General features: G+C 38.5%; 3 protein-coding genes across 3 annotated transcripts; 1 reads left to right on the plus strand and 2 right to left on the minus strand.

The window, feature by feature from the left end:
• Positions 1-137: 137 nt before the first annotated feature.
• Positions 138-926, minus strand: LOC148189531 (E3 ubiquitin-protein ligase TRIM17-like). The gene has a single exon (XM_088077323.1). The coding sequence runs from the start codon at positions 924-926 to the stop codon at positions 138-140; it is 789 nt and encodes a 262-aa protein (XP_087933449.1).
• A 5,530-nt stretch (positions 927-6,456) lies between these two features.
• On the minus strand, positions 6,457-12,024 carry tm4sf4 (transmembrane 4 L six family member 4). Its single transcript, XM_042483961.2, has 5 exons — positions 11,494-12,024; positions 10,267-10,356; positions 8,390-8,538; positions 7,993-8,173; positions 6,457-7,453 (listed from the first exon to the last, which is right to left on the minus strand). The coding sequence occupies exons 1-5, from the start codon at positions 11,662-11,664 to the stop codon at positions 7,436-7,438; spliced, it is 609 nt and encodes a 202-aa protein (XP_042339895.2). The 5' UTR covers positions 11,665-12,024; the 3' UTR covers positions 6,457-7,435.
• A 1,200-nt stretch (positions 12,025-13,224) lies between these two features.
• Positions 13,225-26,841, plus strand: LOC121938909 (uncharacterized). Its single transcript, XM_042482064.2, has 12 exons — positions 13,225-13,429; positions 14,786-14,939; positions 15,017-15,170; positions 17,744-17,950; positions 20,290-20,442; positions 20,527-20,614; positions 21,624-21,795; positions 22,909-23,065; positions 23,592-23,774; positions 23,950-24,034; positions 24,266-24,361; positions 25,794-26,841. Exons 1-12 carry the CDS (start codon positions 13,330-13,332, stop codon positions 25,937-25,939), a joined length of 1,695 nt encoding a protein of 564 aa, XP_042337998.2. The 5' UTR covers positions 13,225-13,329; the 3' UTR covers positions 25,940-26,841.
• Positions 26,842-27,194: the final 353 nt, after the last annotated feature.

Below are 27,194 nucleotides of genomic sequence, written 5' to 3' on the forward strand. Positions count from 1 at the left end.
CAGCAAACACAGGTATCCAAATGTGTATAGTGTGGACATGTTTTCCAAACATGAAACCTCATCAATACTAATAATAATAAACTAACAATACTTTTTTTTCTTCAAAAAAGTTACACTTCTCACACAACGTAAGCCACCTATTTGAGTCCCAGAGACCAGCTCTGGATCCAGCAGCGGACCAGTTCCACTGTATTCTTGTAGTTCTGCAGGATAGAAACATCGTCAGCTCTCAGCTCCTCCTCTATAGCTCTGATTGTGCTTGAAAGAGCCTCTGTCGCTCTGTCCAGACCTTCATTCCTCTCCTTCGTCATCCAACACTTTAGCTTCTCCTCTTCCGTCAGTGCAGTTATCCTGGCCTCCTCTTGCTCTTGAGAAAACTGGTGAAGCCTCTTAAACTCATTTTGCATCTCCGTTTGTGATTTATGGACTGTTATTTGTTTTTCTGTTTGATTGCTTGGCTCTTTTACTTGATTACAAAGATTCAGCTTCAGTTTCATGATCTTCAGGGTTTTCTGGAGCACCTCCCGGTGATCCTGCGCAGCTTCATCGATTTGTCTGAATCTGTGGTTTGTGTGTCTTTTTGAATCCCGGCACACAAAGCACACTGGCTGCTGATGGTCCACACAGAAGAGCTTGAATTTTTCAGAGTGCAGGCTGCAGAGATTCTCCCATCCTGCGGAAAGTCTCGGAGCTGTCTCCAGCACCGTGGACTCACACAGGTTCTTTAACGCCAGGTTACAAAATGGTTTGCAGTTTGAATCCTTGCCCCTGCAGACTGGACACTCCTGCGGTTTCTTTGTCCACCAATCCTGCAGACAGGCTTCACACAAGCTGTGGCTGCATGACAAGATTACAGGGTGTTTAAAGATGTCGTGGCAAACTGGACAGGAGAGGTCCTTCACTGGGAGGTAAGACGTGGACGACATTTGATCCTGAGTGAAGCTAAAGAAACCCCAGGCACTCCGATGAAGACACGGCAGGTTTCTCCTGTGGAATGTTCCCAAAAGCATTAAATTGGTCTCAAAATGTCAGTGTCAGAAAGCCATTGTCTCCTGTTTGTTGTCCTCCAATTGAAATGAAAGGTTTTGTCTGGTCCCGCTCTGTGTCTTCTCTCTCTGAGTTAAAAAGCAGTTGCTCCACCTTGTCCTGTTTTAACAGTTTAGACGCTGCAGTTCATTCATTCTGTGGGCGTGTTAGCATCCAAAGCAAGGTGTTGTCTGTCACATGCTGACAAATACAAATACATAGCTCTGTTTGACAATAAACACTTTTACGTGCACGTGCCCTTTATGCAGATTGGGAGTGTGAAACTCCTTTTAACTGGCCACATACAGCCAAGTTTGATCTCAAATTTGCTGGACCAGTAAAACCATTGTAAAATAACTTATAAATAACCTCCAAATGTCTCCCTTTCCTTCACTAAAAATAAGTGAAAGCTTTCATGAATGAAACACAAAATGAAGAGTCTAAAATGCCATAAGAAAAATACAAAAAGGGCAACTTCAGCAGTTCAGTTTTTCCATATTCAGTGAGTCTTCTCCTCATGCTTTGTGCGTACTCCTGTGTAATAATGCTGGCATCATCACTCTAAAGTTGATCTATTGAGGAGGCAAGTTCAGTTGTTCCTGGCATTACAGCCCATTTGCAAATCTTACGTTTTGACAGTGCCTTAGCATAAAGGTTCCAGCGATACTGTTTTAAGATAGAAGTCTGAAACAGATTCTTCAATTTTAGGTGTGAAAAGTCATCCAGTGGGGCAGATTTCACCATTTAGCTGCCAGTTGTGGCCCGCGGGCTATTCGTTTGACACCCCCTATAGATGATCACTTTAATTTGCTCTTGAATTATTTAAAATAAGAAGGAAAACTGCTAATTGGTTGAAGATTTCTTTAACCATCTCAGCTATAGTAGCTCTGATGAGTAAAACAAGACTTAGAACTTAAACATCAGAAACATCAAATACTGAAGCAAAGTAACTGATTAGTTTTACTAAAGCAATGTAACTTTTTAGGTACTTGGGCATGTGTATTTCCATTTCACTGCAGTCCATAGGGAAATGTTTAAAGTGACACCTATTGTTACCGCTTACTATTCACATAAGCATGGCAAGCTGTTTTGAGTGTAAAATATGTGTCAAATTTCTGTCGTGTTTCAGCCTCAGTGTGTACCTGAACTCGACCCAGCATAGATAACCACCATTAAAGGAGAGTGCTGGATTGAAATGCTCAAAGAAAAAGAAAAAATAAATCATGTTAGGTAATTCATCCATTAAATTAATTTCTTAAATAACACAAATATTGTTGGGTACATCAACTAATCTATGTCTTTAACAAAATCACTTGATTTCATTTATTTTTTGTAGTATTTGTAATAAAAGTGAAATCATTTTTAATATAACATTTAATTCTAAGCAAAATCAGTCAGTGTTACGAACTCATAATCATAAACCACATCAGAGTCATTTAATCAAGCATTTGTATAAATAAACTTGAATTATGTACTAGTTCTTTAAATCATCCCATTTACACCTAAATTCTGAAATATAATTTCTGCAACAAACAAAGCCAATCAATCCACAAACAAACAAAATCTTATAAACAAAAAACTCAAATCAACCACGGATGAAAATTTCCCACTTTTGAGTCTTTTCCTTGAATGAAGTTCTCATGAACTGGGACCACTTTGATTAAACTGTGCACCTTGAATAGCAGATGTAAATGTACACATATAAACATTTTAGACTTCACTGTTTTTCCACCACGTCCTTGAGCCTGAAGCCAACGCCCTTGACTCGTCAACCAAGTCAACCAAGTCAGCCTGCGTTCCAGCCCTCATTTATGGTCAATAGCTCTCGGCAGAATGAGGTGTCGGATTCAGGCAGTCAGAATGACTGCACAGTGTGCGTCTGGGCTCAGCCTCAGGGCAAGAGTGAAGAGCTCCTTAAAATGTTCCTCAAAGCAATATGGGTTGTTGCCTCACTTTAAAGGAATTCTTGACATGTCCTACTTAAAGGAGCCCTAGGTGGAGACCTAAACTATGCTGAAGGAATTATGTAACCTATTTTAAAGTAGCATTGTTTTATATTAGTACTACCACACTCATAGGGCCTCTGACGGATATGCACCAGACTGGCCTCTTCCACTCCACCCTTCCCATTTTGTGTGTGTGTGTGTGTGTGTGTGTGTGTGTGTGTGTGTGTGTGTGTGTGTGTGTGTTAATATGAGATGCGGCTCAGCACAATGTGTTACTTAATTTGTTACAAAGATTTGGTGCTAAATTGAAGCATTGTTGACCGTTCAGTAGAATTGATAAAAAATAGTCAGAAATCCCTCAAAAAGAACCACATCAAGACTTTTAGGAACAAAACGTAAGTAATTTAAAAAAAAAAAAAAGCAGTTTGATGGTTCTTATGGAAACTGCCCGGAAACCCTTACTGTGAATTCACTTACGAAAGCTTAACATCCTCTGAACAGCCCATGCCAGTAGTTTATGGTTATAACATTTTCACGAGTCTCTGATTATTCTAGAGGTCAAAATTTTGTCTCATCTTATTCTTCCAGTCATATCCAAATCATGCAATGCCAAGACTACTTTAGGGTTCCCAATTTGCAGAAATATTTAAATAAAATAGGGGGAAATTACTCATTTGTACTGCATGCAAATACAGCATGCTTTTGCTCCACTGTATGGGACTAGCATAACGTAAGCATGTCTGTAAATGGGTGACTTGTAGGTACCCAAAGAACCCATTTTTATTCCGTGAGGTGTGAGCTCAAGGGATCAAACTTGACCAGCAAGAAGATGTAAAAGTCATAAGGTTTTAATGGGTAAACCTGCAGAAGGATCAATCACTGTGAAAATGGCCATTCCAGGTTTTGCCTCACTAAAATTTTGCCAAACCTTGGAGCCTTATTCAAGCCCCTTCAGGGCAAGTTACACCAGCTAAAGACATGGATCCCTCAGGTCCTCTACTTTCATATGATACCAGTATCTTTAGTCTTACTTTAAAAATCTGCCCGCTACAGCTGCTGAAGGACATTATTGTTGGTGAGGGCATCTGTGCCCCTGTGGGGTTGGCAGAGGCTCCCTTTACGATATGCAAGTCACCCTACAGTATCAATTTCCCCTTTCTCCTTTCTATTTGATTCTCCTGCGGAAGACTTGGGTGCCTTTTTTGTCAGTATCATTTATGAAAAACAGGGATGATGATGAACCCAAATACACACAGGACACAGGACAGGTTGGTGAGTGAAACATGTTTTTGATCTTAAAGGGAATTGAGTTTTGGCTGAAAGGTGAGACAAGCTGGAGTCTTGGCTGAGGGGATTGGGGTTTTCATCCTGAAAAAGAGGGTTTGGCAGGGGGGGATGGGTCTGGGAATGAAAGCTGGCCGGTGGCTTGGCACACTGGTGAGCTGAGTGCTTTGCCAGAGTGAGGAGAGGAGGCGTGAGTCTTCAGCAGGCAAGCAAAGAAACAGAACAATTTAAAGTTACCAGCAGACTGGCAAGCACAAGTGTTTATAAGTTTGATGTGCCACACAACAGTCTGGCAGCAATTGCAAGTTGGTGCAAGTTCTTATAGGGAAGAGGTGATTTCTGGATGGCAGACAGGTGTGCTGATCCCCAATGATGAGCAGGTGTGCAGAGAGTCCGAGAGAGAGGGGAGGGGAACAAACTGACAGGAAAAACACACCAAGCACACATCAGTCATATCAAAAAGCCTGAAAATAAGACAATCACACCAGGCAGGCAGGTTTCATGGAGAAGAGACCGTGACACATACCTGTCTTCACAATGGATTCTTTCTTTGGGAGAAGGTCTGCAGTGTTTTAGATTATAAAGAATACGTAAGTTATGAAAGTATGTTATTTCTTTAATTGTTTTTAACTCAGGTGTACTTTTACATTTATTGCTTTATTGATTTATCTATTATTTTATTTTGTTAGTTTTACTCTTGTGTTATCATCTTTTATTGGTCTATTTGTCTTATTTTATTTTTAGTTCTTTTATTTGTTTTTTTTTCATATGTAGTATTGTCTTTTAATGGTCTACTTTTAGTATTATTATTTATTGAATTTATACAAATATTTATCAGTTCTGACTCATGTCTTTTATGCTATGCTTCATTATAATTATTATTTTATAAGGTTTTATTGTTAGTTTTAATGGATTTAATTCACTTTTATTTTCAGTTGCTGACTTTCTTTTGCGCCCACAACTTCTACCTTACACTTTGTGCAGCACATTGTGCTTCCACCTGGAATGAAAAGTGCTATTTAAATAAGGTTTTGCTTTCTTGCTTGCCTGGGGAGAGGAACATCTGCTCTCTCAGCCTGCTGCTACTGCAACATTGACACAAATAAGAAGCAAAAAGTGAATGCGTGGACTGCTGTCGCTTTTCATTTTAGCACAATACAAATACAAATGTTTCATGTAATCATCTTCTTAAAAGGGAACACAAACCAAATTTTTTAAAGTTATTTCTGTTATTTCCATGGCCTTGGAAAGGTAGAAAACAGAGAATTAAGTCTCAAATTTGTGATGCCATCAGTTATAAGTTCTGGAGCTAATAATGGAAGCCTGATATTGTGGATCTACAAAATGTTTGTTTTCTTTTTTATACCCAAATGAGCTTTATTCTTTTGTTGAAAATATACCCATATACTCAGAAAATCCCCCTGGGTGCTCTCAGCGCCATTTAGAGCATCTTTCCAATTTATTGTTTATGGAGCAGCTCCAGGATTTATACCGTATGACATCACAAATTTGAGTTTTTGGATTTAAGAGAACTATTCATGTTCACTAAAAGTTTTGGGACTGTCTTAGATGATGAGAATGACGTATGAATTTTGTAAATAGGCGTAGTTTACTTTAAGCGCCAACCAACTGTGCAGACCTCTTCCATCATGTCATCTTACACTAGGAAAACAAAAAGAATAACGACATGCTTGCAACAAATATAGACTACTGCAAGTTTCTCCTTTTAATCCTACACAATATCTCACATATTACTGTCATATATGTTTGTATCGTATTACTGTCACTATTCTTGTAGAATAGGTAAGTAAAAACCACAGGCCACACGCCAGGTTTAAAAAATAAAATCAGTCGATTTAACAATGCAACAGCCTTAGGGTGGCTAAATACCAACAAGATGCTGCTCTTTCAAAATCTTTTCTTTTTTTAACAAGAGCACTCCAAAAAGCTGACCCGTTTCAGTACCGTGGACAGCGGCGCTGGTATACGCCTATGCAAATACCCAAAATTATACTGGCAAAGAGCAAACAGATACATAAGGCTTAAACAGAAGGGGCATAAAGACAACTGAGGTGGCTAAGTCGCCCTTTAAACTGCAATAACAGAGTTTTCTGCTGCACCATGACCTGCTGGCAGAGGGTAATAGCTTATTCTTTAGCATTCTTTCAGCAGCATGGAAACAGATCAGTCATTCACACAATTAGAGAAAGATATAGTTTAATAACACACCAGACAAGTTAATGCCTCATGAGAAGGCCCACATGAGTAAATGTGTACAAAGGAGAATTGGAAAAAAGCCCAAAGACAGAGACTACATCCATGCTTAAAGGTGTATTAAATAATTTCTTTTGGCACAACTTGATACAAACAACATAATCTTTAACACCCGTGACTGAGGCAACAAGGTTTTATGGAGAGACATCACACCACATTTATCTTTAATAACAACAAATTGTGTTAATGTGCAACAGCAATTTAGAATAAAATCATTTTGTTTTGATTCATTTCTTTTTTTTCATCTTTTGATTCTAATAACCTTTGTCCTGTGAAAAATGTAAAATGTAGATTTTGTTGATGGTGTTAAGGTCTCCCTTTACACCCTTTCAACCCTCATTGGACTTGTGTTTATGACGTCAAAATGCCCAGCAGGGGGCTGTAGTGCAATAGAAATAGCTCAAAAGAACCTCTTAGAATGTATTTTCCAACAGGTTGCTCCCTTTGACAAAGAAAATATGAAAATATAAAATATTGCTTATATATAAGCAATAACAAGGTCCTATCCTGTCTCTTGGTACCATCCGCCTTTCACTGATATATCAAAAACAGAATCTTCCATTACTGATTTGGCTAAATGGGTAAAAACAGATACATACCGTATGTATCAGGAGGAAAATCATTAACTACAGTGTTGGAAACTACAGAGCTGAAAATGCACATTAAGATTTAAACATGAGAAGATGTTGTTATTGGTGTTTACAGGAGAGTAAATAAAAAAGCCTTTCGGTTTGAGCTCTGTCATTTCACCATTGTTGTCAGACAGTACACACAATGTAATCAATGAGCTCTTATGCAAAAACATATAGCTGTATAGCATGAAGCGAGAAACTACTGTTACCCTCAGACATCAGAATAAATACAGGAAACGGCTGCCTGCAGACTGTCACAGCTGCAGGAAGTGCTCAGACGGCTCCGTCACTCTGAAAGACAAACAGCATCATTTTCATGTGGTTATTAGAAAGAGTCTCAGCAATTGATTTAAAAGGCAAGGATCATTTAAAAACAAAACCAAAAACAAATAAAATGAAGTCTTCCTGTCAGATCCTCGTGCATCAACAAGTCAACATCTATTGTTTTTTTTTCTGTATTAATATATAGTTATATTTCCCTTCTGCTTTATTATAGTCTTTTTCTTTTCCTTTTATCAACCACGCAAAAGTATAAAAAACATCAAAGTCTTTAATTCAAAGAAAAAAAGTGTTGTGTATCAATAAAAACGTCTATTATGTCACCTATGTTTCTTTTTTCTCTGCTATAGTTTTACAGACAGATTTTATTGTTATTATTATTATTACTTCCAATATAATAATAATAATTAATAATAATAATAATAATAATAATAATAATAATAATAATAATAATAATAATAATATCAGAAAAGTAGATTTCTGTTTGAATTTATGCAATTCTTCTCACAAATAAATTCATCTGAACTCATCATCTCAGACTAGATACTGACCCCTCCACAGCAGTCCCCACACAGACATCCCAGCAGGCCGTTGACCACTTGCACAGCACACAGCACTATCTGGATCAAACCCATCACCAGCAGCACAGAGAACAGAGACAGATGCCAGGACACCACGCCGTCCGGCTCTAAACATCCCATCGTCCAGGCAGTTTTGTTTGACAGGTAGTCACTGGAAAAGAAAGGTGAAGAAGAGACAGCAGGTTATTATCCACAGACACTTTAAATCAGTGGCTGATTAGTGAGTGATTTCAGCGGTTTACTGCTACATTAATAGTGATTAACATTTTTCGCTGAAAGAAAGCGCATGCCCATCTTTACACTGGTGGTTATTCAGGTAGTTTAGAATAAGAAGCGTTTTAATAGTTGATGTGAGTATGTGTCTTACCCATTTGAGAAAGGAGTGCCCCACTCCTTGTCAGTGCCATTGATGTTAGTCACACACTTGGGTCCATGGTTTATGGCCACAGCAGAAACTATAACTGAGTAACCAGCCCCCACAACACCCACAGCGGCAAACAGTATGGAACTCAGCATCTGAAGACAGAGAGAGAAGTTACTTATATTGGGAATCAATACCTTTAACAATCAGGCTTTTAGCTTCTGTGACTACAATGGAGTTATTCTCTCAGTGTGCAGAGATCAAGCTGAGGGTCACGAACAGAGCAGGACCAGCACAGAGCTACTGAGGTGGTGTGTGTGTGTGTGCGGTAATCAGACAGACTTTTGTTTGCTGATTTTTTTTTCTGGACCCCACACATCCTCACACACCGACACATTCCTGAAGTATTGATCAGTATGTGTGTCTGTGCCAGAACAATACCAGCTCTGTGTGATACAGTCACGCGATACTCCCATAAGAGGATTTTCTAACTCTAGCGATTGAAATCTCATCAATTTGCATGTGAATGTTTTTTTTTTCTCTTTTTTTGCATTTACTGCTGTGTAAATTAGGGTGGGTGTGTACATGGTGCCACTATGTTTATTTCACATACTCAGTGGTTGATGTATAGTGACATACAGTACAGTGGATTCACTGCTAGAAATGCAGCCTAATCCTTCATGCTCCATTCTCTGTTTTAAATAATTTGGTTTCTGTTAGATCATTTATAAGGACAATCATTTAAACTTATGTTTACTCCATAAAAACAGACAGAACTGACAAATTTCACTCCATTTCCATTTTCAGTCAACTTGAACTTAGTGGAGTGACAGATTTTGCACTGCAGTTATTAACTGAGGCTTCCATTTCCATTTCGGAGGGAAAGACATGACAGTCTACAATGGTGCTTCAGCAGCATAAGCAGCCACTCAATCGGCTCTAGCTGCTATGAAATGAATCCCCGTGCATTTTGTGCCTTTAGGTGGTGAAAGGGGCCTTTGAGAGCTTCCAATATTGTTTGACACACATTTCACTCTGTCAACCAATTTAATCAGGACATCTGAATTTAGTCACTTCACTAATTACAGAAAAAAAAGCCAACAAAACAAAAGTTTTGATTCTACCATAGGGCCCTGGGTGATCAGCATTTTTCATCCCCCAACAGCTCAATATATAATTCATGTAAGAGAAAGACATAAACAACGAGCAATGCAAACAAGCTTTGTTGATTGTTTACAGAAATCTCTTGCATAATTAAAAAAAGGAACTAAACTGTAAAATAACAATGACAGTTTTTGTGCTGTAAAATGTATTTCATAATCTGATATTCACTCAGATTTAATTTTATTATTATTATTATTATTCAAATTGAACACCAAATATATATATGTACTTCAAATCAACAATTAAAAAGATGTTTTGGGTTACAAATGTCCAATACAACTCTGAAACCATGACATGTTCACAAATGGCAGTCCTGTCACTGCATCTAAAGTAACACACTGAGAAAAATGTAATTTCTTTTTCTCCACTGTCAGTGTTTTTTTTTTTGTCTCTGCCTGACTGCCTGTAGTGTGTGCATGAATGGCTGTGTTGCTTATCCAAATTGATAAGCTGTTTGGCAAACTTGTTTAAACGTATGATGCTGGCTAACTTCCTATTTTCCGTGTTTTATTGCGTCTGTTGGTAGAGACGTGGACATGTTTATTGTTTTGTTCCCCAACCAAAATTAAATCACCTGTTTCTGCAGAGTTATTTTGGGACCCTTTCTAATCTTCCTCTCCTGTGAGTCTGATTTGGATCCTCGCCCATGTTTTCAAGGCCACAGCTGCGAATAATTATTTTATTATAGTAAGAAGTTAAACAGTGAAACATCTCCTCACCGCAAATCTCCGCCCACAGCTTTCATTGCCACAGCAACCGCAGCAGTCGTTGTTCTTCAGACCCAGAAAAACCAGAGCCGGGAAGATCATCTGTTATCCAAACACACACACACACACACACACACACACACACAGATATAAATCAGTCAGACAGATGATGAATTATTTGTTCCTCCACTGTATAGAGGAGGAAATTGAACTGCTTAATGTCCCACCATAATCATTAAGATATGAATTATTATATAACTAGTTCCTAAAATTTCCATTTATTAGTGTCTCACCTATTTCCACCTGAACTGACACATTTTTCCTCATTTTTTCTACAAATATGCCATGAGAGTATATTAAGGGATGTTAAAATCACAGATATAATTTACACGTAAAGGCTTTAAATAAAAGCTTTTCTATTTCAATTTTCTGGTATGTTTTTGGTATATTTTCAATGTGGACAAGGTGAGGTGCAACTTTATAAGGTTCACTTCAGTTTTAGCTCTTGAAAGGGGAAAATATACCTTTTATTCTTTGTAATATTTGATAGAAAACTGAAGTTCCGTACTGCTAATCATATACAACTGTGGATCTGTGGATCCTGAATATTTCAGTGCAATTTTGTTTTAACATTTTTATTTAAAAAAAAAAACCCCAAACTATTTTCTAAACAATTAATTGATTAATCAAAAATAATTTGGCAGACTAATCTATAATGGTAATAACTCTTATTTTGGGATATTTTAATTGTACTGAATGGGCCCCCAAACTGTGGAATATAGTAGAGTCTTCCACAGTTTGGGGGCTCGAGGTCAGACACACTAAATTATTAAATTTTATTTATTTATTTTAAATACCTTCTAAAAACTGTCTTACTTATGAAAGCATTTCTGAATATTTAATATGTGTTAGGTTAAGTTTTATCATCCCTCCTTGGTCATTTTATTCTACTTTTCTACTATTTTTAAAAAAGTATTATTTGCATTTTATTTTTATTGTTGTTTTATTGCTTAATGTAGTGTTATTTTTGAAATGCACTTTATAACCTTGTAATTAAAAGTGCTCTATAAGTAAAGTTATTATTTAGGACTGTGATGCCATCATTATGACAAAATACCCATTATGTGCTTTAGCAGCAACATTATTTAAAAAAAACTATACAGAAAAAAAAACATCCAGAAAAGTTCTTTTCAGAGATGATAAAAACAGCTGGTATCCCACAGTGTGCATCTTACTCACCAGCACTCCAGATCCCAGAATGCCTCCAAAGTACCAGACTTGGTCTGTGATTTGTCCAGAGTCCACAGTCTTTCCCCCGGGGAAGAAGAGCAGGATGTTACACAGCACACACACGATCGACAGAGGCATCAGGCTGATCCCCAGACACTTGGCAAAGCCGCCTGAACACATTCTGACACTGACACTTCAACCTCCACTAGTGAAAAACTCCCAAAGGTTTCTCAAAATCCCCCTCAGATTGATCTTTCAACTGAACTATCTCAAACTGACAAAGCAGGGATGCCTTGGTTCTTAAACTGAAGATTTAAATTTGGTCCAGTCTTTGTCCACTCCAAGTTTGTTAGGAGAATGTTCACACTCCACCTGTTGTTTTATGACTGAGTGTTAGGCCTGTGTTTATCTGTAACTGCAGCTTCGCAACAATAATTTCTCCTTACACCTCTAAGCTTGGTTGTTTCTATTAAAAGTTCAGTCTGACTCCTCTGAATGATCCTGTCTGCCTCACCTGTCCTGCTTCTTATTTGGTTGATGCTACATTTGAGCCTTTATAGCCCACCCCACCCTCACCGCTTCACTTTTACAGCAGCCAGCTGTGATATAGCAGGATCATACACACACACACACACACACACACACACACACACACACACACACACACACACACACATGCTCACACAAACACACTCTCACACTTGTGACTATATGCAAACACACACACATCGATGTGGGTTGACATACCCGTGTGTGTGCATACAGACACACCGGTAAAGACACAGTGGTTAATGTTCTACCATGTGTTTTGTGTGCATGGAGACAGAGGAGGAAGTGACAGACAGTGGGTCGATAAAGTGGGGCCCTCGGTGCCGATCTGCACCTACCGCTGGTTTAGTGTATGACAAGAAAGACATCATTAGTTAGGACTGTCTAATCCGTAGTTCAGCTCTTACTCATTACTCATATTTAATGTTTTATGACATGTTACATGCTGACAGATGCAATAAAGTAAGCATATAGTTAGAACATGTCCATCCTGTATTGGCTTAAGTTAAAGGGCAGCACCACCCAAAGTAGGAATTCCAATATATTATTTCCATGGCCTGGTAAAGTTCAAAAACTATTTGTGAACATGAACTGCCCTCTATCAAAACCAGTAACTCTCAAACTTATGATGTCATCGAGTACAAAGTCTGGAGCTGCTATGTAGACAACAAATGTGAGCCTGATTTTGTGGACCCACAAAATATTTTCTTTTGTTTTCTTTTTTTGTTTATATGCAAATGTACTTTATTCAACTGTAGTTTTCTTAGATTTAAAAGAGAAAACGTACCGGATTTTATTAATTTGATTAAATCTAATTTATTTATTTAATCATTTATTTATTTATTTATTCATTTTATTTAAATTAATTTAATTGTTTATTATTATTTATTTTTTTAAATTATTTTTATCTTCAGGTGATAAATAATTCAAGCCAGATCATGATTTGGGGATTTCAGGGGAACCGAAACATCCTGCAGTTTGTCATCTCTTACTAAATTGTTTTTCTTTTGCCTAAAAACACTAATAACCACACAACAAACAGACTGCAGGCTCAGATGAGGTTGGTATTTTTTAAGTTTCCAGTTTGAAATGTATCTTTAAGAAGAATTTTAACTGATGAAACCTCAACACCAGCACCTATCGATGTATTCTGTCATCCTCTTTGCGGCTGTCGTAGTTCAGCCAAACTCAATCGATGCACGAGTAACCGATCCGAAGTTGAAAGTCCAGTACGGTTATTTTTGTCCTGTTATTTTCTTCTTGCTGTCGCCAGCAGTTGCCGATAGTTTGAGGGATATGGATGTGGACTTTACTTTCTCCTCTCGTCGGTCTCCTGTGGTGTGTTTACACGGCTGCGTGGCGTCCAGTCAGCCGCTAGCCTCCAACATAGGACTCGGTGAGTGACCGAACAGTTGCCATGGAGATCCACAATATTAGTAAATAGGAAGTAAAAACGACACCCTCTAAATAAGTTTCACATTTTTTATTTTCCCATATCAGGATGTTGTTTTCTAGCTCATGTGATTCATTCGGAAGCACACAAAAAGCATAATTTTGTAATGACGACTAAAAATATCCACTAAAAACTGAGAGCTAACAGCTAAACGCTCACTTAATGCCAAAAATTCAACTTCACTAAAGTTCACGTGAGTAAATTAAAACATTTTTTTTATATTTCCTTTCAGCCAACACACAATGTGAGACAGTAGCTTACTTAATATGTGTTTAAAGGGCTATACCAATGTAGAGGATGATGGAATTGAAACTGTTCAATCTTTATTCACACATATTTAATTTGCTGTTTTTGAACTGACCATCAAATACATTAAAACTAAAATTACTTAAATTAAAACTGAAAACTGATCTGGCTGTTTCAACTGTAAGATGTGTGATTGAAATGTGTTATAAACTGTTGTGAAAGAACCAATCTCTTGAAATTATCTTGGACTGCATAACAAAAGAGACCCTTCTTTCCATATGTGAGTTTTGCTCTGCGTTTATCTGTGTTATGATTATTAAGTAGGCTGTACTTTTACAGATGTACCATTGTTTTTTGTGGCTGGTGAGTGAAGCACATCTAGCAGCCACTTACATATTTTTACCAGCATTTGGCTGGTGCTAATTTCCAACCTTGGTTTGAAGGTCAAAGGTCAACATGTTTTTGGCCAAATTCATTTGCAAATTATGATGAATTTTCACACAAATATCTAATAGGATATAATGATGAAATTATGACATTTTACATCCAAAACATCAAAGGTCTACTTCACTGTAGCATCATAATGTTCAGAAAAAACACTTGTCTGGCCATTATCGAAGGTCATTACTCAGTAACAGAAGGGTGACGTGGTCAGATACTGAATTGAAGACACAAAGAGCAGGTGGGTTTAAAGAGGCTCCACTATGAAATATTATAATCGTATTGAGATCTGTACGTCCTTAGATACCAGATGTACAGACAGCAAAAATGTCTGGTTCTGGCTGTGCAGACAGTTTTTGTTTGATTTTGTCTAGGTGCCTCTGAGATTTGAGACACCAGCGGAGATGAAGAGAATTTAATTTGTGCAGCTCACAAAGTAAACATGAGACGTGGGACATTTGGAACACAGTCTCAGAGTTGAAAACTTTGAAAATAAAACTCAAAGACTCGAAGATATGCTTTGCTTGAAATATGAAAATGACATACCATTGTGGGGAAATTATTGTGAGCCAATGACATTAATCTCACACATGGATGTGTGTTTGTGTCCAGACATCCTGAAGCGTGGTGGTAATGCGGCAGATGCTGCGGTTGCCATAGCAGCAGCGCTGGCGGTAACAGAACCGTGCAGCACCGGTCCTGGTGGAGACGCCTTCTGTTTGTTCTACAACGGAAACACTGGAGAGATCAGGGGAATTAACGGCAGGTGGAGACTCTTCTTTTGCTGCTGTCATTGTCTTCATAATACAGAATGATCAGCTCAGTCTCTCTCTGTGTCCTCAGCGGTCGTTCAGCCAGAGCTCAGACCCTGGACTTTCTGGAAGGTCGTGGGTACGCCGCAGAGGCCCCTCCTTCACCTTCTGATGCCTTGAATGTCACAGTACCAGGGGCCCCTGCATGCTGGTGTGATGCTGTACAGCTGTTTGGTAGTCACAAGGTTTGTCTGTGTGTGTTTGTTCTTGTTTCCATCTGTAGAACTGTTTGTGCTGGTATGTGCTGTATGCAACACCCAGGTGGCCAAGATCCCATCTAATATAATCATTTACACGACATAAACAACCTAAATGTAAACAAAAGGAAGCACATTGACACACATCAACAACATACACGGAAGTAGGACTCCTGACTGTTGTGGCTGTTCTAAACAGTGGTGCTGATGGTTGATCAAGGAGGTATAAACATGGATTGGACAAACTATCATTTCCTTTTTTTGGTCAAAACAGGAGTAACTTAGCCATCTATGGTAGGGTTCCTACAGGTCCATGAAAATCTAGGTGAGATTTTAAAATAGGGATAGACTTCGAGGTATGACTCACTCTCAATACTTCACCCACAGAATTCACATTTTTTCAATCAATAACTCACCCCATGCCACTTTAAATTGGCGTAGAAAGCTTTGTTCTCTTGCATGTTTTTTTACGGTGAAGAATCCAGAAATGGTAAACGTTCTTTATGAACTGAAGTAAAAAGGGGCCGCATTTAACAACAGTAAAACCAAATCAAAACATTGATTTATGAACTCTTACACAGTTCAAACGCACCCGCCTGCCCAGAAAGGCTACTCGTATGCAGAAGTGTGAGCTGTGGTTCAGGAGGTGCAGCTGGTCATCCAGTAATCAGCAGTTGGCTGGCTCCTCCAGTGTGCATGTCAGTTGTTTGCATGCAAGTTTTCTCAGGCAAGATACTGAACCCCAAATTGCATCCAATGGCTGTGCAAGAGGTGAGTGAGTGTCTTTGAATTTTAACAGGTTATACCTTGTATGGTAGCCTTGGCCACCTGTGTGTGTGTAAATGGTTGAATGAGAAAAGACACTCTTTTACACTGTACAAGAAGACTGCTAACACTTACATCTGGCTTTTTAATGTAATCGGAAAGGTAACAATCAGCATTAACTCCCAGGTTAAATGACTGCACAGTAGTCACGGATATTTATTGGCTCCGGCTCTGATCAGCAGTGATGGAAACACAACACCTGGGTGAATGCACTTAACTGGCACCTTAACTGGTGAGATGCAATGATGGACCATCAAACATTTTAAAAATAGATTAGATGGCACTGAGATTGAAAGACAGACTGGAAAGAAAGAAGTAGTCATGATAAAGTTTTCACAGTCCTTCATCCGTGCTCCTTTCTGTTTACCAAACAGTTTTCCAGCCTGTCCGTGACGTGGGATATGACACACCAAACAAAACAGTCAGTCAGTCAGTCATTTTCTGTAACCGCTTGTCCTCGTAAGGGTCGCGGGGGGGCTGGAGCCAATCCCAGCTGTCATCGGGCGGAAGGCGGGGTACACCCGGGAGAGTTCGCCAGACCATCGCAGGGCCGACACATATAGACAAACAACCATACACACACACAGTCACACCTAAGGGCAATTTAGAGTCACCAATCAACCTGAGCTGCATGTCTTTGGACTGTGGGAGGAAGCTGAAGACCCTGGAGAGAACCCACGCAGACACGGGGAGAACATGCAAACTCCGCAGAGAAGGGCCCCCGCCAACCAATCCAACCGGGATTTGAACCAGGGACCCTCTTGCCGTGAGGCTAACCACAAAGCCACCGTGCCGCCCACAAAACAAACAAAACAAAACAAAACACACACACACACAGAAAGGCACATTCTTCTCCTGCAGAGCCATGTACACAGCTATGGTCTGCTGGCAATGAAAACGGGGTCTATCGTCTACTTTAAGAGGTTTACTCATATTTGAAAAAAAAAAAAACCTGCGTACACTCGAATTTTGGTGGAAAAGGGGTAGAACAGTGTGAAAGTGCTTTGAGTGTCCAAAGACTAGAAAGTGATATATAAGTGCAAGTTACCATTAAATTGTAAGGTTTTGGAGTATATGCATGTGTTTGGGAAGTACTGAGCATACGGCTGGATAAATAAGACTTGGATTAAAATGCATGAATTATGTCTAAGTAAGCAGATGTTTGGATGTAGTTTGCTGTTGTTAAATGCAGTCCCTGTTTACTTCAGTTCATCAAGAATATTCGATTTTGGATTTTCGTTCACAAGACGCAATGTGAGAAAAAACGTTTTTTTCACAATTCCAGATAATATGAGGTGTGTAATATACAAATGATCATTTTGAGGGTAAAGTATTCCTTTAAGTATTACTTCAATTGGTAATCACTACACTACTCTCATAACAGCTGTACCTTCTGAAGGGATGAAATGTACCAAGTTCATTTTGTGTTCTCAGAGTGTGTTTGGGGAAATGTAATAAATTGTTAGTAAATAGAAGTGAGTAGTGAATTTTAATGGGATATTGGCAAATCAGAAAAGTGACTAAATCACAAAGTAACCCCTAACGTGTCTTCTCGCTCACACAGATTAATACATTTAGTGGATTTCTTTTTTTTCTGTCTGGAAAACTCCTCAGAGGAAATCACAAACCAGTTTTCGTCTCCACATATTTCTTTTCAAAACAATGACTCACACTTCCTGCTCTGAGAAGTTTCCCTTGAGGTAACAAGTGTGTGCTTCCTGTCCCTGTTTCCCCAGCTGTCCTTGCAGGAGGTGCTGAGTGGGGCCACCGAGCTCGCAGAGGTGGGGTTTCCTGTTGCCCAGGTAACGGCTCACCACTGGGCGAAATGGGTGGCTGCTCTGAGAGATGCTGGGAAGGAACTGGGTGGAGAACTGCTGATTGATGGTCATGCGCCCAAATGTGGACAAGTATTCAGAAATCCTACCCTGGCCCAGACCCTGAAGGTAAATCCTTGAAACTAAAACACAAATAAATGAGCGTTCAGGGGTCATGTGAGGAGCACTGGGGCATTTTTCCTGAACTGGTGTTATTTGGGACAGAACAATAAAGTACCCCAGAGAAACCACTGTGCTGGTTCCACATCCTCCCGCAGGTTGTTTTCTTTTTCTGAACTTGACTTAACTTTCAATATGGGAAGACCTTGGATGAACCCAGGGGCATCGTGGGTAATTAACTCTGAACCCATTAGCGTGACAGACTCAATATGGATGGAAAACAAGGAAGATGGAGGGAGGGAGGAATATAGGTGTGGACACAATAGGAGGGACATCAAACGAGGCAAATATAGAGGGAAGGGTGGACGAGTGGGAGTGAAAGCAGGACAAGGAAGGGTGACCTCGGAGATGATTAAAACAAAAAGGTGGAATGGTGGATGGAAAAAGAAGAAAGAGACTGAAGATAGGAAGAGAAGTAGGAATGAAGGTGGTGGTGGTAAAAAGAAAGATAGGCATTATAAGAATTATAGCATAGACATAAAAAAATATTAAAAACAATAGAAACAGTCCGATTGATTTGTGTTATTTTAAATTTAATTATGGATACAAACATTTTGGTTTCCACAGAACCTGTGCATCACAAATCAAACTGAAGTCAGTCTGTGAAGTCAGTCCCTGCCGGCAATTTAGGTGCCAACTTTGACTCCGAGCTCAGTTTCAACATACATATTATCAAGGTTGTGTAATCACTCTTTCTTCAAATTCGAAGCATTGCAAAAGTTTTTTTTTATCTTAGGCGGACCTTGAAAAAGTCTTTCATGCTTTCATCCTGTCAGGATGGGATTACTGTAATTCCCCGTACTCAGGGCTCAGCCAAAAGGCAATTTCTCGTCTTGGGCTTGCTCAAAACTCAGCCGCAGACTTTTAACAGATTTCTAGAGAAAAGACCACATCACTTCCACCCTGCCTCACAGGTATTGAACTGATTTTTAACTTTTACTTATGACTTCTAAAGGCAAGGCACTGCAGCTTTATTTGTACAGCACGTCATACAACAAGGCAATTCAAAGTGCTTTACAGAGCAATAAAATATAAAAACATTATAAAGGATATAGATTTAAAATAAAAGACTTAAGAGATAAAATATAAAAGGTAAAAATAAATTACTAAATGATTTAAAATAAGCAAAACAACAGACAAGAGCTGCAAAAAGCATAAAACACAGAGCCCCACATGGCCTTGCTCATACAATTATAGATTTGCTCACGCCCTCTGAGCAGCTAAACATATACTTTGAGACTTTTTTAAAAGATCTATTCCTCTTTTATCAAATTTATCATTTTTATTTTATTACACTCAGTTTTATTCTGGTCTTTTTTATTTGTTTTCATTTATGTTTTTTTGTCTTGATGGTGTATACTATTTTTTCTTGTCCTGTAAAGCACTTTGTAACTAAAGTTTATAGTTTATTATTTATCATTTGGTCATCAATAGAGGTCTTTATAGATTAATGGACTTGTAAATAGTTTCCTGATCTGTGTTACAGTTTATTCAAATGTTGATGTTGAAGATTTTTATAGTCTGTCGATCCAGACTGAAATATCTCAACAACCACTGGATGCTCAGCCATGAAATCTCTTATGTGCATGTGCAAGCATAATTGTTTGTGTGTGTTTGTGTGTGTGTGTGTGTGTGTGTGTGTGTGTGTGTGTACAATGTAGCATTCATAAAATCACACTCATTCTGTAGTTTCCCTGTCAATGAGACTTCACTGCCAATGATGGCGGACCCCGCCGTGAGTGTTTGTCAGCTGGTGTGTCACCATTAAAGCATGCACTGATCGATGCTCAACTGTATTACTACATCAAACACTCAGTCGTTAGTAATTCAATAATGCAGGAACTCTGCCAAGTACGCCCATGATAACACCTACACACACATGCAAACACGCACACACACACGGTCCTGAGACAGTAGAAACAATAGCAGTGACCTCAGCCTCATTGATGCATGGTTTCCATGGCATAATAACGGCCATTCCTTAGCGGTGACAGCATGTTTTACTTTCCTGTGGTGAAAAATCACACACTCACACACAAACACACACACACACACACACACAGATCATTCTGTTTGTTCGCAAACATTGATTGAACTTGTAGATATGCACAATGATGGACACGTCATCTGCATGTCGTTCATATCTTTTAACTCAAAACCCTTGTGGCATTATATTTTTAAGGTTTTTGCGTTTAGTACTGTGGTGATAAAACATGTAGATGGACAGGCAGAACAGGCTGATTGATTGAGCAGTTGATTGATTGATTGATAAACGGATGTGTTGACAGGAGCTCGGTGAGCGCGGCAAACCAGCTTTCTATCAGGGCAGAGTGGCCCGAGCAATCGTCGACATCATCAACCAAAACGGAGGAGTCATGACCCTGGATGACCTCAGCAGCCATGACAGTGAGGTCATCACCCCCATAAGCACAGAGTACAAGGTGAGGTCAGCAAGCACTGATGCTTATTGTGTCTGCATTTTAATAGCAGGATTAGTAGAGGCAATGACTCCATTGTATGTTCAGGGTGTGCGTCTGTGGGAGCCGCCTCCTAACAGTCAGGGATTGGCTGCCCTGCTGCTTCTCAACATCCTGGAGAACTTCCCTCTCAAAGGTATTCAATGGCATACTGATGCAACATGCCAGCATAGTTGTATTAGGGCCTTAAGAATCTCAAATATAGATATTAATTTGGTGATGTGCATTAGTTAAAATGTACTTAATACTAATAAATGAAATGATCTTTGTGTTGCTCAAATCACTGAAAAATGACACATGAAAGTGTCTGTTTGTGGAAACAACTGCTGCAATGTCTTGGTTTCTTTACGTAATCCATACAATTTATTTAGGTTTTTATTGCGATAAATTATATTATTGTCATTCTGAGATCAGTTTATGCCACTGAAATAGAATAATAATTCAGGTATATGGTTTCAAAGAACAATGCCCTTTTTAATTCTTAAAAATATTCACACATCGGAATTGGAATGTGGAAAGAAAAGAAGAAATATGTTAAATAAATAAATAAATTTGCGTATGAAGGATCTTAGCTCCGCTTATGCTGGAACACTGACAGGACAGGGTATATTGTAAATGGCCAAAAAAAGAACAGGCTCTATATACCTGCGTATAACTTCATCTTATAATGGTAACCTTCATCTAATAACGGTAACCTTCTGTATATTTTGTCATAGTCTTGGCTAAAATGATATAACAGAATATATTGCATGATGTGGACTTGACCTTGATCATTTTTGCTGACCTCAAGTACTAGGTCAGTAGCTCTGCTCGCGGGGTGCACCCTGTCAGCTGAAAAAACCTGAGCCCTTGCAACCCTTTACAAGATAAAAAGGTATATGTTGATGAGATAACTCCCACAATGTCCAACATCCTTTCAGCAAGTCAAAAAAAGAAAAAATGACAATGAAATGTTGATTTTGGAAGTTACACTACATTATGTCCATTATGTATTTGTCGGAAGGTGCTGTCAACCTTTCCTCTAGTCCTTCAAAGGGACAAAACCAAAAGTCACAAATGATTAATGGATCATAGAATTTAATTTGCCCTGATATGTCATGTGTGTCTGTGTGTGTGTGTGTGTGTGTGTGTGTGTGTGTGTGTAGCTGCAGGCCATAACAGCTCAGACTACATCCATGTACTAGTGGAGGCTGTGCGCTTGGCCCAAACAGATGCTCTGCATTACCTTGGTGACCCAGACCATGTGACCATCCCACTGGAAACCTTATTGGACAAGAGCTACGGCCACCAGCAAGCGCAGCGCATCAGCGCAGACAGGTGTGTGTTTCTGTACTTGTAAGTGTGTGTCTGTTAGTACCAGTGTGTACCAGTTGTGTTCTGTTGACTTTAGATAAGACTGTAGACTTTTACCACAACACCCCCCCACCTTAACGTCCATCCCTTCATGCCTCTGTCCCTCCTCCACCGCTCCGTCCACTGTGTGTGTTTTGGCAACTATATGTATTTACTGGCCAGTACTGTAGACTTTGAACTTAAGGCCTTTATCAGTTCCAAGATAAATAGACAAACAGACTATAAAAGTATAAAACAACATAATGATGTGTTAACACACATGTATACACATATTTCTTTTGTACTAAATACTGCTATTACTCCCTATTCTAACAACCTTAAATTACTGAGGCTGTGCTACTACATAAGGCAAAACATAAATACATGATACACCAATCCTACACTTTCTATTTATTTAGCATCACCTCAACTTAACCTTAATGGTTCAACCAACCCTAAATTAAATGCTCATCAGAACCTGATGTCTCTCATTAATACAAAAAGCAAGAAAACAATTGTCATCACAATCACTTTGCATACATGCACATAATAAAGCAGGTAACTAAGAAGAGTCAGGTGATGGCAGGAAATTACAGATCATGTTTCCATGCAATGCAATAAAACCTGTGTTTACATGCAGCTGGCAAGCAGATTTTTCAGCCAACACCCTACGACATATTTGAGGCTGGCATAGGGTTTATTAGCTATGTATTCTGATAGGAACATTACGACTGACTCGCTGTGAGAGGAGAAGCAGTGACAAAACACATAATTCTAAAGATTATCTGAGTAATAGCTGGTGCCTTTAATGTGTGAGGTTGGGAGTTGTAATAAATAATATGTTTATATTCTTTTCAAAAATAAATCATTCAGCACCTTTGCCTCGTTATTCTCTAAGTGATTTTTTTTTTTTTGCTGCATTTATTTTTCCTCACAAACTTATCAAAGGAAAACTATTGACAGAATAGATTGACATTTTTGGAAATAAACTTGCTCTCTTTTTTGATTGTAGATGGATGACAAGACTGTCATCAGATGAAAACAGCTGCAGTAATAATGGTTTGTGTTTTTAATTTTTGTCTGTTTGTGTATCTGCAGGGTCATGGAAAAAGTGGAGCCTTGCCAAATGACAGGAAGTGACACAGTCTATTTCTGTGTGATAGACAGTGACGGCAATGCCTGTTCATTTGTCAATAGCACCTACATGGGATTTGGAAGTGGGCTGGTCCCTAAGGATTGTGGATTCTCACTACAGGTCAGAGGGGCCACAAAGAGGGCATGTGTTTGTGTGCATGTGAGGTAGCGTTCGATATGCAACACTGACTGTTTTGTAGTCACTGCAGTATAGTAGTATCAGTGGATTTAGGGAACATCAGTTCCTAAAGGAGCAGTGTAAATGTGGGAATATATGATGACAAATGAGTGCAGTCTATGTTTGGTAAAGCCAAGACAAAAATGAACATGTAAGACGCCAGGCATGAATGAAGTCGCAATTGTCTATACTTAGTGACCCTGTTTGACATGTTGATGTTACCTTGCTAGAGCAGGAATGTATAGTGTGCTTGTGCTTTGTGTGTGTCTAGTATGTGTGTGGTGCTAACCAGGCAATATTTTTGAAAATAATAGACCAGAAATATGAATACATTGCGATTAATTTCCTATCCAAAGAACTTGTCCACAAGTGGAATTCACGTACTGCTTTGAAAAACCTGCCAAAACATAGAACCAAATGAGGTGACTGCAACATATCTTTCTATGGCCTCCCTTTTCTCCTCTTACAGAATCGTGGTGCCTGCTTTTCTCTGTGCCGTAACCAAGCTAACTGTATTGCTGGAGGGAAGCGGCCGTATCACACTATAATACCTGCACTTCTCACTGACTCTGCAACCAAATCACAAAAACCTCAACTCCTCGCTGCACTGGGTGTGATGGGGGCTTTTATGCAACCGCAAGGACATGTCCAGGTGTGTTCTGGTTCTGGTTTAATCAAGAATAGACTGAGTTGGAGCATGATAACTTTCAATATGTCAGTTTTTAGTTAAACAAATGAGACTAGAACAGGCATTGGAGAAATCTTAATTGGAAACACTTAGTTTAACGTGTTTATGAGTCAGTAACTGATGCTGCTCTTGTGTTTAGGTGTTGCTGAACATGTTGGAGTTTGGGATGAATCCTCAACAAGCTCTGGACGCACCAAGAGTCTATGTACATTTTGACCGCAAAAGTATGCCCTGCCCCTCAAACACATGCACACACACAGGCTTTATCTAATGTGAGTTCAGATATCTAGCCCTGTCTCCTGGTGTTAAACACCAAAGTTTATGTTTTACCAGCCGTAAACAATGTGGCTGTATACCGCATCCTATGGTAAGGTGGCGGCCTATGAAGTAATGGACTCTCTACTTTCAGATGTCATTGTAAAATTTAACAATTTCATCACACATTCTATGTGTAGCTGATCAGTGGATGGTAAATCTGGAGGAAGGGGTCGACCAGGAGGTAGCTGAAGAGATGAGAAAACGAGGCCACAAAGTCCACTGGCCAATCACAGGTACCTTTTTTTAAATTTAATCACTGTGAGCAGTTGGTGCATAGCATTTTTACATGAGTATGACATGGTAGTAGACCATTCTCTTAGTCATTCATAAAACTTGATAAAACTCGAATAGAAAACTAACTGAAGCAAGGAAACCTTTGCAAAAACTAAAAATGATAAAAAAAAACTTAATTATATAGCACTTTCCTAGTCAAGGTTACAAAATGCTTTTCAGATAAAAAAGATAAAGATGATAAAAAACATAAAGAAAAACAGATAAAGATAAAAAAACAAAAAAACAGTGCAACATAGATAGAATACAATACAAACAACTAACGGATTATAAAAACAAAAAAGATCTTGGGATAAAATAAGTTTTAAAAAAGTAGAATAAAATAAAATGGCCAAGGAGGGATGATAAAACCCAGGAACATATTGAATATTCATAAACACTTTCCTTTCATGAAAGAAAGTTTTAAGTAGGGATTTAGGAGTGTAGTCCATCTGATGTCAGTAGGCAGTGTTTCACTTTTGGCCACAAACTGGGATTGGAATAACCATCAGAGCTACATTTATTGATCTAAGGGAACGCCAGAGCATGTACGGGATCAGTAAATCCTTGATATAATTTGGAACAAGGCTATTAATGCTTTAAAGGGGAGCAGAAAAAACTTTAAAATCAATACGGAACATAACTGGCAGAGAAACAGCAACTGAATATCAAACAACCAAATCAAGGATCAATAGATGTATGGATTTAGTAGGGCAATGTGTAGTACCATGTTGAATGCTAAATTCTTCAAATTATTATTATGCTTCCTCACCGGCAATAGTGGTGGCTAGAGGCACTATTTTTTCGGGTTGTCTGTCTGTATGTCTGTCCCATTCTCATGAACGCAATATCTCAAGAACGGGTTGAGGTAATTTCTTTAAAATTGACACAAGTGCCTATTTGGACTCAAGGATATACTGATTCAAATTTGGTAGCCCAAGGTTTGGTTAGAGACTGAACTGGTGACACAAACCTCGGGTGCCCACCTTGAAACTGTGCTGATTGTATAGCTCTTCTGTGCTGTTTGACAGAATGTGTGTGTGAAGCATCTATGTTTTAAGGAGGCTCTGTAAAAAACAAAAAAACAACAAAAAATCTTAAAGTCTTAATGTACTTATACTTTACTACCCTTCATTTTCAAACTAACCAGCGAAGCCATCATCAGCCTTCATTTAAATGTGTGGCCTGTGTGTGCACTACATGGGGAATTATGACACTTCTGGTTTTATCATCATTCATAAACAAACAAATCAGATATAAGGAACCAAATGTCTAACTGCTCATCACTTTGGATAAAAAATGGTGTGTATCTTCCCTATAGCCTAACTGCCACCTTTTTGTCAGTTAATGGGCTCAATGCATTTTATGAATTTATGTTTTCTTTGAAACACACAGGGCATCAGAGGGCTCAGTTTGGGCGAGGACAGATCATCACAGTGGGGGATTGGTGGAACCCATCGGCCAGTCAAACTGATCATTCACCCAAGGTGCTGTGGGCGGGATCAGACCCCAGAGCGGATGGATGTGCTCAGGGATACTAGACTTGCAGTATGTGACTTCCTCTCCTCTTCCTTGTATATTTAAAATTCACCACCAATTAAGCAACGCTGTCTGAAGGCAAATTCCTACAGATGGAATGTAGAGCAGAAGTGTTATAAACTTTTGGTGGTGACATTAATTACAGTAGACACTAACCTTTTTACTTTGGCTTCATTAATAAGTGTAATGACTTTATTGCCCTCTAAGAACTTGAGAACAACTCAGGTGTATGACACACCTATAGCCCAGCATCATATTATAACACATTGCATATAATTTGTGAGATACAATTAAGTTTGAGTTTAAACTGTTCACCATATTTCATAGTTTGTGATGGAATCATTGACACCACAGTCCTAATATCATAGCATTTTCTCTTGAGTTTAATCTATATTTTTAAGCCAATGCACCATTTTGTTTGCTCTTAAATATAGAGCAACAAACTGGAAATGAACTCTTTGTGTAACATTGCATTTAAAACCACAGATGCCATTCCTTAACTCTATATTTAGTTAAGATAATTATCTGTTTCAGTGCCTTTAATTAGTTGCTGCTTGTCTAGAAATGACAGCAATATAGTAACATAAATATATACACATAAAACCTTCCTTCCTCAGTGAGTGATAGTTGCATCTTTGCTCTGGGGACATTTTTCAAAACAAATTGAGCTTAGTTAATGTATCAATGTCATGTGAATCAAATCAGTATCACAGTATATCTCCATTCAAATTGCTTTTGTATTATTCACAAGAATTTAAAGTATTTTTTTTCTGTTTTTGGAAACAAACTGATTTAAATCTCTCTTCACTTAAAATGGTCTGTCAAATATGCTAGAAATACTCATGGATTTTTACTTTTATTTTTTTATTTTTTCACAAATAAATAAATCTGATTTATTTTCAAATGAAGCTTAGTTCTTAAGATAAGATAAGTTCTTATTAGTTGGGCTCAAAATATGTTCAGGTAAGCAGCCAGGAGAAAATGTTGCCATTGTACATTTCTACAAACCATAAATATGTTACATTTGAACATTTCACATCATCATCTGTTTAAGACCAACCGTGTTTTTTAAAATGCCAAAAGCCAAAATTGAAATTTTCCTAACCATAACCAAGTTTTTTTGTGCTTAAACATACTACACATTAACTACAGCAATGCCATAACATTAAATTGAAAATCTAAAAGTAAAGAAACATAAAGTTTTCGATATATATATGCAACATATAAAACATACAAATGTAACATTTGTGGTATGCA

Source organism: Plectropomus leopardus, chromosome 5 (assembly GCF_026936395.1).
Source record: "Plectropomus leopardus strain MGB_pleo_1.0 chromosome 5, ASM2693639v1, whole genome shotgun sequence".
Lineage (NCBI taxonomy): Eukaryota > Metazoa > Chordata > Actinopteri > Perciformes > Serranidae > Plectropomus > Plectropomus leopardus.